Source organism: Physeter macrocephalus, chromosome 14 (assembly GCF_002837175.3).
Source record: "Physeter macrocephalus isolate SW-GA chromosome 14, ASM283717v5, whole genome shotgun sequence".
Taxonomy (NCBI): Eukaryota; Metazoa; Chordata; class Mammalia; order Artiodactyla; family Physeteridae; genus Physeter; species Physeter macrocephalus.
In genome coordinates this window covers 81,153,316-81,163,197 of record NC_041227.1, presented here as the reverse complement: position 1 = coordinate 81,163,197, position 9,882 = coordinate 81,153,316, and the positions used below count along the sequence as shown (strand labels likewise).

The following is a 9,882-nucleotide window of genomic DNA, read 5'->3' as shown; positions in this document are numbered from 1 at the left end:
CCAAGTTTAGCACCAAACAGCAAATAAAGGGAAAGAAATGGGAAACAGCTGGAAATGCTGACAACGTGACTCCCTTTTTTTTTCCTCAAAAAATGATAAAAATAGTGTCACAGACAAGTTCGTTTTCTAGGCAATGTTATTTTAGGCAGCGTGTATTAATGGCATGAGAATTAGTGCAAATTAAGTAATTAGGCTCAGGCTGGCAGCTGTGTTCACAGGCACCGACAGACGCAGGATGCAGTGCTCCTGGGCGTCCCGACCGGCTGGACGGCTGGGGGCGCTGGTCCCGCCTGGATGGGGCATCCCGGGGACACCCATGCTCTGAGCAGGTCAGAGGGACAGAGCAGCACCAGAGTAGGCCTCGTGAGCCTGGCCAGACCCTGGGCAGGTCTGCGGGGCCAGGAGATGCCTGGGGCCCAAACCCCCAGAGCCCGCTCTCTCTGGGGTGTCCCAGGGGGCCAACCTGCCCGGCAGGAGATGGGCCCCAAGCCCTGCAGAGGTGACTGGCTGGGCAGCCCGACTCCTACAGAACTGCTGGCCCCTTTCACAGATCAGGAAACTGAGGCCCAGAGAGGGAAGCTGACTCCCCGAGCCGCAGAGCTGGGGGTCCGTCTCACTCACCTGCACACCTCCCCAGGTCTCGGGAGGACAGACCTCAGCAGGACCTGCCATCCTGGCGGCGAGGGTGGCAGTGTCCAGAGTGCATGCTGGCCTTGGGGTGGCGTCCCTGGGAGTCGTCTGGGTGCTCCTGGCTGGGCACTGGGCACCCCTGGTTCCATGCTGCCTCATGGCACATGGCAGGCCCCTCCCCAGCCTGTTCTCCACTTGGCAGAAGGGGCTCGCAGCGGGGCTGGGAGGGTTTAAAAGGGAGACCTGCTGTAAGGCACCTGGCAGCGCAGCAGGTATGGACGATGTGCCCAGGAATGACTGTCACCTCGGTCACTGTCCTGAGCCTATGCACTCCCAGGCTCCCGCTCTGTCTCTGCGACACCCCGCAGTCCAGGACTTCTTCCTCTCACTTCAGCACGGCTTTAAGAGAAACTTAGCTCTCACAGAACCTGTCCTCAGAACCCTCTGAGCCCTCTGACCTACCGCCCGTGACCCCCAACGCCCCTCGAGGGCAAAGGTCTCTCCGCCTTGTTCACTGCGGCATCCCAGCTCAGAGCCAAGCAAACAGCAGGCGCTCAAAGAGTGTGTGTGGCTGCTAGGGTGACCAAGGGATGCTTCTTCCCCCCAGATCTCCACCCCCACCAGGCCCCCATCTTCCCAGGAGACTCAGGAGGCCCTGATGCCATCCCAGGTGACGTGGGAAGCCCTCTCCGAACACAGAGGCCTTGCCGGACACACTGTTCTTGCTCCGGTTTTCCTCAGTCAGGGCCCACAAGGGGCTTCAGGAAGCATCTCGGGAAGCACAGTGGTGTCGAGAGTAGGGCAGGGCAGGGGTGTCAGATCATCTGCTGATGCACAGATTCTGACAGCGGGAACAGGGCCTCTCAGCATGGGTGGTCACAAGGAACTGGTGTCGGGCCCGCGGCACCATCCACGTCCGCGGGGTCAGGCTGCTCATCCTAGACACCGTCTGTCACTGGTCGGAGGCCGCCCTGCAGGGCCGAAGCCCTGGCACCTTCAGGCTGCTCTCAGGAACAGGCACGTTTCCTTGGTAATGAAGAGAGCCCTCAGAGGCGCAGGTGTCCGGAGGGGCTGGTGGATGAGGCTGCAGGTGACCTCGGAGGTGAGCCAGCAGGCTGGGGGGTGGGACCTCAGCAGCCTCTGTTAAAGCAACAAGTTCCACCCGGGGAAAAACGGCACCTTCTGCCTTGCACCCTGCCCCTGTCTGCACCCCTGCACCTGTCTGACCCCTGTATCTGTCTGCACCCCTGCACCTGTCTGCACCCCTGCACCTGTGAGACCCCTGCACCTGTCTGCACCCCTGCACCTGTGTGACCCCTGCACCTGTCTGACCCCAGTACCTGTCTGACCCCTGCACCTGTCTGAACCCTGCACCTGTCTGCACCCCAGCACCTGTCTGACACCTGCACCTGTCTGCACACCTGCACCTGTCTGACACCTGCACCTGTCTGGACCCCTGTACCTGTCAGACACCTGCACCTGTCTGACCCCTGCACCTGTCTGCACCCCTGCACCTGTCTGCACCCCAGCACCTGTCTGACACCTGCACCTGTCTGCACACCTGCACCTGTCTGCACCCCTGTACCTGTCTGACACCTGCACCTGTCTGACCCCTGTACCTGTCTGCACCCCTGCACCTGTCTGCACCCTGCACCTGTCTGCACCCCTGCACCTGTCTGCACCCCTACACCTGTCTGACCCCTGTACCTGTCTGCACCCCTGCACCTGTCAGACACCTGCACCTGTCTGACCCCTGTACCTGTCTGCACCCTGCACCTGTCTGACCCCTGCACCTGTCTGCACCCCTGCACCTGTCTGACCCCTGTACCTGTCTGCACCCCCTACCTGTCTGCACCCCTGTACCTGGCACGCAGGTGGGGCTTAGCAAGTGTGCACTAAATGAAAGCGTTATAGCAGTGCGCCCAATGTTTGAGGACCAGGAGTGCCCTGACAGGCTCCAGGTTAGGGGTTTTACGAAAGTCCCAGGGCTGCTGGAGTGACCACACACTGGGCAGCTTAAACAACAGACATTTATTCAGAAGCTGGAAGTCAAGGTGTGGGCAGGGCTGGCTCCTTCTGAGACTGGAGGTGGCGTCTGGTTCAGGCCTCTCCCGGCTCTTGGTGGCTGCCGGCGCCTCAGGGCTCCCTGGCACGTGCCTCACTGGGATCTCTGCCTCCTTGGTCACATGGCTCCTGCCCGAGTCCCTCTTCTGATAAGGACACTGTCACGCAGGGCCGACTCTACATCCAAGATGTCTTCACCCCAGGGTCCATAACCACATCCATGTGCAAAGACCCTGTTTCTGAATAAGGTCACGGCTATAGACTGAATGTGTGTGTCCCCCCAGCTCACGTGTTAAATCCCACCCCCCAGTGAGACGGTGTTGGGAGGTGGGGCTTTGGGGTGATGAGGGGTCATGAGGGTGGGACCCTCAGGATGGGGTCAGCGCCCTCACAAGAAGAGGTCCCAGAGAGCCCCTCCCCCCTCCTCCATGTGAGGGCACAGCGAGGAGACGCCGTCTGTGAGCCGGCAAGCGGGTCTTCACCAGACATGGAATCTTCCAGCACCTTGCAGGACGTCCAGCCTCTAGGCTGAGAGAAACGCGTGCCATTTATAACCACCCAGCCTGCGGTGTCCCGTCATAGCAGCCCAGGCAGACTGAGACGGTCACCTTCTGAAGTGCCAGGTGGACACGAATTTGGGGGGATACTGTCCAATCCAGTCCGGGGTTTCCAGTGACAGTGTTTGGGGATGTCTCTACACCCACACACTAAAGTGCATCACGGGCCACAGCGAAGAGGAGCCACAGGCCCTGAGGTCTGAGGACACACCTGCTCACCTGTGTACAGCCCAGGGCGCCACACTCTCCAGCCCGTGAGGCTGCCAGCCACTGCCTGCCCACCCCCTTCCTGGCCATTCCTCCTGCTCCAGCCCCTCACAGCGGTGACTCCCGACGGCCTGGACGCCTCGGAGGGAACCGAACGCCCCTTAACATAGAGACTGTGTCTCCAGAAATGACCCCACCCTGGCCTTCATCAGCCGGGCTGCTCAGCATCCCAGGAGGCTGTGGGGAGGGCAGGATCCCCAGCGCCACCCAGGCCTTCCTCGTCAGAAGCGGTGCTTATCGAGACCCTCTGGCAACCCCAGGCATGTCGAGGTCTGAGCGGCCCTGGTCTCGATGGCCAGACAAATGGACAACTTGTCCTGGCCGTTTCCCCCGTCCCAAGCAGCCCCTCCCACAGACCCACACAGGCGTAAGCCCACAGCGCAGGGCCCTCTGGCTCCAGAAACATCGAGGGTTGGTGTCTGGTTCCCGACTGCTCGCAATGACTCTGATGTCTTCCCGCCTTCTTTGACCAGCAGGCGTTTCTTTCTAGAAGCCTGTTGCTGCCGACAGAACCCGTGTCCTGCAGGGAGCACGGGTCACCTGCAGCTGTGGCGGGCAGCTCCCCTGCCCCCGAATGCTCTCCTCTCAGCACCTGCTCTGGTCATTTCTCGGCTGAGAGCTCCCCCGGTGCCCGGCACCCTGTCCCCGGCCCCGGCCTGCCTTGACCAGCGGGGAAAACAGGCCTGGCAGGCGGGGGGCAAGCCCATCCCTGGCCCCAGCTGTGGAGCAGCTGAGCTCATTGGAAACAGGCTGAGGCCTGAATGCCGCCCTTGTCTCTGGCCTCGTCAATAGCCTCCAGAACCACCCGGCCTTCTATTGACTCAAGATAAGTTCCAGGAGGCCCAGAGCAGCCCTGTTTGGGCCTGCGCTGGCCGGCCAGGCCAGCTGGGCTTGGTGAGTCCTGCAGGCCAGGACCCAGCTCTGCACACACCCCAGGCCCTGGCTTTGTCCTTATCCCTGCCCACCCCCGCCACCAGGCGATTACACCTCTTGCTCCCCTTGGCAGCGCCAGCGCAGACACACCCGCGTTCATGCAGCTCCTCCAGAAACAGGTGCTGGAGGTGACATCACATCTCATGGCAGAGAGCACTTAAGTCTTCTGACTTCTATCAATATTTACGTTTCCATCTCCGCAGAGAATCTAATCAGACTTCCGATGACACCTGCCCGTTTCGGGTCCACTCTGCTCCCGGCTAGGAGCCCTGGGCGCTGGCCCCAGTCTTGCTGGTTTGGGAGTTTATCCTCCTCGGGGCCTGGTCAGCTGACAGGCGGGGCCTCTGGGTCCCCAGACATGGGGCAGAGCTGGGTTCAGAGACGAGGCATAGGAGTGGGAATGGTGGGGTCCGTCCAGGGCCCAGACCAGGTGGGAAGAGAGGGTGTGTCCCCTCGGTCTGGGGTTTTGCATTTATCTGCTCGCTCCAACCTCATCGCTCACACTCAGAGGCTCACCCCAGGAGGAAGGGTGCAGAAGCTCTTTCCAGAATGTTCTTTTTGGAAAAAAGCAACTTTGCAGTCCAACGCCCAGGTAGCAAGTACCGTATAAATCAGGTCCACTGGCAAGTCCCAGCTCTGCTAGAGAGGTCCCTGGACCACCAGAGCCGGGCTGTGTTGTGAGGACAAGTTTGGGGCCAGGTGGACACGAATTTGGGGGGTCGCCCGCTGCGGCTTTGGAAACCCCGAGGTGGAGGCTCCCGTGCTCTCGTCAGGCACCTGCGCCCTTAAACAAAGCAGCAGAGCTGTCCCCGATGCCCTGGGGGAGACCCTCAGGCTCTCTGGAGCTTCCGAGGAGGGCCCTCCTCTCCGTGCAGGGTGCCGTGCCTCCCCAACCGGCCCCAGAGGCCAGAACCTCAGGCAGACTGCGCAGCAGCGTCCGGGGTTTTACTGACACGCTAAGAGGAGAGATAAACCCCACCTAATGTCAGAACAAATAGAGGCTGAAACCAGAGGGGCCTGGGAGAGACAAGAAAGGGTTCGCCAGGGCCGCGCCCCCCAGCACACACACCCCCCGCCGCCCAGCACCAGGGGAAGCAAAGAGCTCAGGGGCAGGGAGTTAATCATGCCTGGTGGGCTCAGAGCAGGCGGGCCCACCTCCAGACCAGGCCAAGGCTTCACGGTGTCACCTCTCAGGGTAACACCGGCGCCAGGCCCAGGCCCGGGGCCTGGACAGACCCCCTCCCTGCCCTCTGGAGGCTCCGGTCTCGGACAGACATGGTTTCTCAGATGACCACACAGCTGGTGGGCAGTGACACAGGTCCGTGGGCCCTCGTCAGGCGGTGGCAGAGCTCTGGGAACCCAGCATCGGTCGGAAGAGGGCCCCCATGCCCCAGCTGAGCCTCCCTCATCGTTATCACGGGGTACATGTGGAGGGGGAGGAAGACGTTGACCCCCACCCCGGGTGAAGCTTCCCCAGCTCCTCCACTGACGGCACTGGACTGGCTGAGAGCAGGAGATACGCACCCCACGGGACCCCAGGTCACCACCAGCCCCTAGCAAAGGGTACAAAGCAGGTGGAAGGCAGAACTGAGTGAAGCCTGCCAGCTGCCACGGGCTGACCTGGGGTCTGACCTTGGGGTCCAGACTGTCCAGTCTGGGCCAGAAGAAGCCAAGCTGTCAGAGAGGGGCTGGCCTGGGTCTTTCCGTGGGAAAGCAGGGAAACGACCGAAGTCGCCCAGGAGCAAGAGAGGCCCCCGCAGAGGTTGACCTCCTCGGATAGTCTGGGAGCGGGCGGCCCAGAGGTCCTGAGGAGAGGGCCTCTGAGTGGCCAGGGGGTGGGCAGCCAACAGGGGGCCTGGGTCAGAATCTCCCCCCTGGGCCACCAGGCAGGTGCCTCCTGCCAGCTACAAGGTAGGTGCCTCGTGCCAGGTACCAGGTACCTCACAGGTATCATTTTCACACCTTATGCTAATTAATTACATTTTTATAATATTATATAATAATGATATGGTTATATTTTATGCCAATGAAATGGTAATTCTTGATGGAAGGGACAGATTCATAGGAAAAATGGCTTACCGGGCTCACACAGAGGGAAGGTAGAAGCAGTGACAAGGACTCAGGACTCCTCCAACCCACATAAGGACAGAGGTCAGAGCAGGGAGGGCAGCCGGGGCTCAGCAGGCCCCGACCCCAAGGCGTGGCTCTTCCTGTGAAGGAGAGAACACGTCCAGTGAGAGAGGAAGGGCTGTGCCCACCCTGGACAGGGCCTGTGCACAGCTGTGTGCGTGTGTCTGCACCGTGAGCGTGTACCGCGTGCGCGTGTGCGGTGTGTGCACGCAGAGAGTGAAGCCGTGCAGACCCCAATGACATCTGAATACAAACTATGTTTCTGTAATCTTGCCTTCCTGGATTAATGTTCAACGAAAAACCACTTTTCCAGGGCAAACCCTATTAAACCACTATAATTAATCCTTGTCAATCGTCTAACCTTGAAATCAAGCAGTTTCCAATTAACTTTTTTTCATTTCACTGAAATTCTAAACATGGAAATCATTTCTCTTCCATTTCAATTTAACCAAAAAATATGATTTATTCATTGTTAATTGTTCGTGTCCGTTTTTATGATTAGCGCTTCTCATCTGGGGTCGTTGGGGACAGGAGACACACCTAAGAGCAAATCACTGGGGGAGGAGCCCCTCACTTGCCCACTTCCCAGCTTCGCAGACAATGTCCACTTTTTCTGGGTCAAATTTTGCACAATGCGCTCTTAACTTACGAGTCCAAAGCAAAAGTTACCATGGGTAGTTTAGTTTCTACGGATTTTATTTTGTGTGGACAATTTCTACCATTCTGACTTAATTATGTAAGTGATAGTTTCTGGGGTTTTTGCTTGTCATTTTGTCTCGTTTTGTTTTTTCAGCTAATCCCTGAGAAAATCGCGAATAGTGTGTTACTGAGAAAGAGGGAGGACGGGTGGAGGTGTGTGCAGGAGACAAGGGGCAGAGGGGGGCAGGGGTGGGGCGGGAAGTGGTGGCCGAGAGAGCTCACCGAGGCCCCAGGCTCGCGTGACAGGTCAGCGCATTTTCCGTGTCAAATGCCAAAGGCATGGTGACGGCTGCGTTGCCTGCAGACGACTCGGACTTCGTGCAGTCAGGGTCTCGGGGCGCCGGAGGGGCTCAGGACCCGGACGCTGATGCTTCCCGCCCCTGAGGGGTGGGGTCTGCGAGGCTCAGGGAGGGCTCTGGTCGCCCGCAGGAGACCTCACCCCGGGTGCTGTTGGGTTCAGGTGGCCCCTCGCCCTTGACCCCGCATACGGCCGGGCGGCCATTTCCCTGCTCGGGCCCAGGTTCCCCCGCCGCTGGGCAGTCAGGGCCTCTGGACCTCGTCACATGCAGCGGCTTTGAAAACTGTAGAAACTTCAAGGGCAGCTGTATGCCTCCCGGTGGCAAACTCACTCTGGAATTGAATGAAAAAAGGGGTTTAACCGAAGGCCTCCGACGGGCTCTTCAGTGACCGAGACAGAGCAGCAGCCCCACCCGGCCAGGCTGGGCCAGGCCGGTGTGCCTCGTCTCCTCCCCCGCGCCCGACCAGGTCGGGGGTCCTGACTCCTCCGGGACTCTCAGCCCCCCACGGTGGCCTGGGGCCCAGGAGTCATTTCCCCAGACGGAGGCCCGGGTGCAGGGCCCGGGTGCCTCATCTCCAGGAGCTCGGGTCGGGGTCCGAGCCAGCCCCCTGCAGGAGGGCAGGATGTGGAGCCCCGTGTAGACCGCCCCCCAACACCGGGGCTCCAGCAAGGGAGGCTCTTGCGTCCACAGCTCTCTTGCTGGGCTTGAGAAAACCACTTTCCTCTCTCTGCTGCTGGCCGCATCTGGAGAAATTCTGTGCTCCCCATTCAACTTAACCTGAATTAATCACCACAGTGATTAACTGTGGGCAGGTGCCTCCCTCCCTCTGTCTCCCACTTATTTGCTTGCAGATGGCTCAGCGGCCTCGGTGGGACCCCTCCGCAGGTCCAGGACCCGCGGACCAAGGCTGAGGCCGCCTGGAGCCAGCCTGGGCGTCCTCGGTGATCCGGGTCCATGCAGCTGCTCTGAGGGGCTCCTGGACGCCCTCCCGGCCTGGAGGGAGGGTTTCTGCTGCTTTAGCTCCACTACCTCAACCCCTCAGCCCTTCCCAAGTGCAGAGACTAAGATTCTAAATCCATCAGCAAAGAATGAAGGAACCCAGCCCGAGGGGCACCCCTCATCTGCCGCCTGTGTGGCCGAGGCCCTGCTGCTTGGGGGCAAAAGCACCTCCTCACGCCCCGGGGCCCGTGGACGTGGCCCTGAGGTGTCTGGCCGCACCTCTGCAGACCTGGGCTTAGCGACAGTCCCTGCAATGAAGCTCACCTAGGGCCTGGGGCACTTAGAGGGAGGCCCCAGGACAGCAGGGCCCAGGTTGCGGGGGTCATCCATTCCAGGCCACACAGGAGACTCTGAAAGGTGGAAAGAGGAAGGAGAAGTGGGTCCCAGGACCAGGGCTCTGTCACCCCACCCAACAGAGACGGCCTCCAGGCCGGTGTCCCCAGCTCCCGGCCCGGCAAAGGAGGAGCTCAGGTCGGGTCACTCTCTGCCTCTGCCCTCTGCCCCCCGCTCTGTTCTCTGTGCTGCAGCTGGCCACGGGCCCTAGTTTCCGAGGAATCCGGGCGATTCCAAATTGCACGAGGGCAAACGGGGACAGGGAGGGTCCGGGGCATCTGGTGACGGCCCAGCTGCTCATGATTGGAGACTCACCGGGGGTGGGGGGGGGTGGGCGGGCACAGTGCCCACAGGGAAAGCCCTCGGGACAAGCACCAGATGCTGACAAGCTCCCGAACATTCTTTCCGACGCGAGTTGCCAGGGAGCGGACGCCAAGAGGGAGGGCATGGCCACGTTCAGTCTCCAAGGGTGTGCATCTCCAGGCCGAATCCTGCACCGTCCCCCCGGCTCACCAGAGCCCCGAAGAAGGGACAGCCTGGGCGTTGGAGACGGAGGCCTGGGGCCAGGTCCCTGTCCCGTCACTCGAGCAGGATGGCCTTGGGCAAGTCCCACATCACCTCCTCTGGACAGTGGAGGCCACACAGTGCCCACCTCGGTGACTTGTAGGAGGGTCCAAGGAGAGGGCTCAGGCCACCACCGCCATCACCACCATCACCTTCATCAGCACCGTGAACTTCATCATATCCCATCGCCATCACCTTCACCCCCTGGGAAGGCACGCGGGCCAGGCCACTTCCTGGAGGGTCTGCCTACCCTGCAGGGCCCAGCGGGCTCCCCGGCCCCTCTGCCTGCCTGTTTACTTGGACCCTAACCGCTTGCTAATGGGATCTGGGCTGGGTGGCAGCTGGGATCACTAGGAAAACCTCAGGCAGGAGGGAAAATGCTGGACTCCTGACCTCCTGGTGGGAGG

At 60.7% G+C, this 9,882-nt stretch overlaps 1 protein-coding gene across 1 annotated transcript in view; it reads right to left on the bottom strand.

Moving 5' to 3' along the window:
* The window catches only part of PDGFA (platelet derived growth factor subunit A), a 19,336-nt gene extending 9,675 nt beyond the window's left edge, over window positions 1-9,661 (bottom strand). Inside the window, exons 1-2 of the mRNA XM_055089763.1 lie at window positions 9,564-9,661; window positions 1,220-1,388 (exon numbers count right to left, since the gene is read on the bottom strand). Of these exons, the coding sequence (XP_054945738.1) occupies window positions 1,220-1,388; window positions 9,564-9,661 (267 nt within the window). The remainder of the gene's footprint in view (window positions 1-1,219; window positions 1,389-9,563) is intronic.
* Window positions 9,662-9,882: the final 221 nt, after the last annotated feature.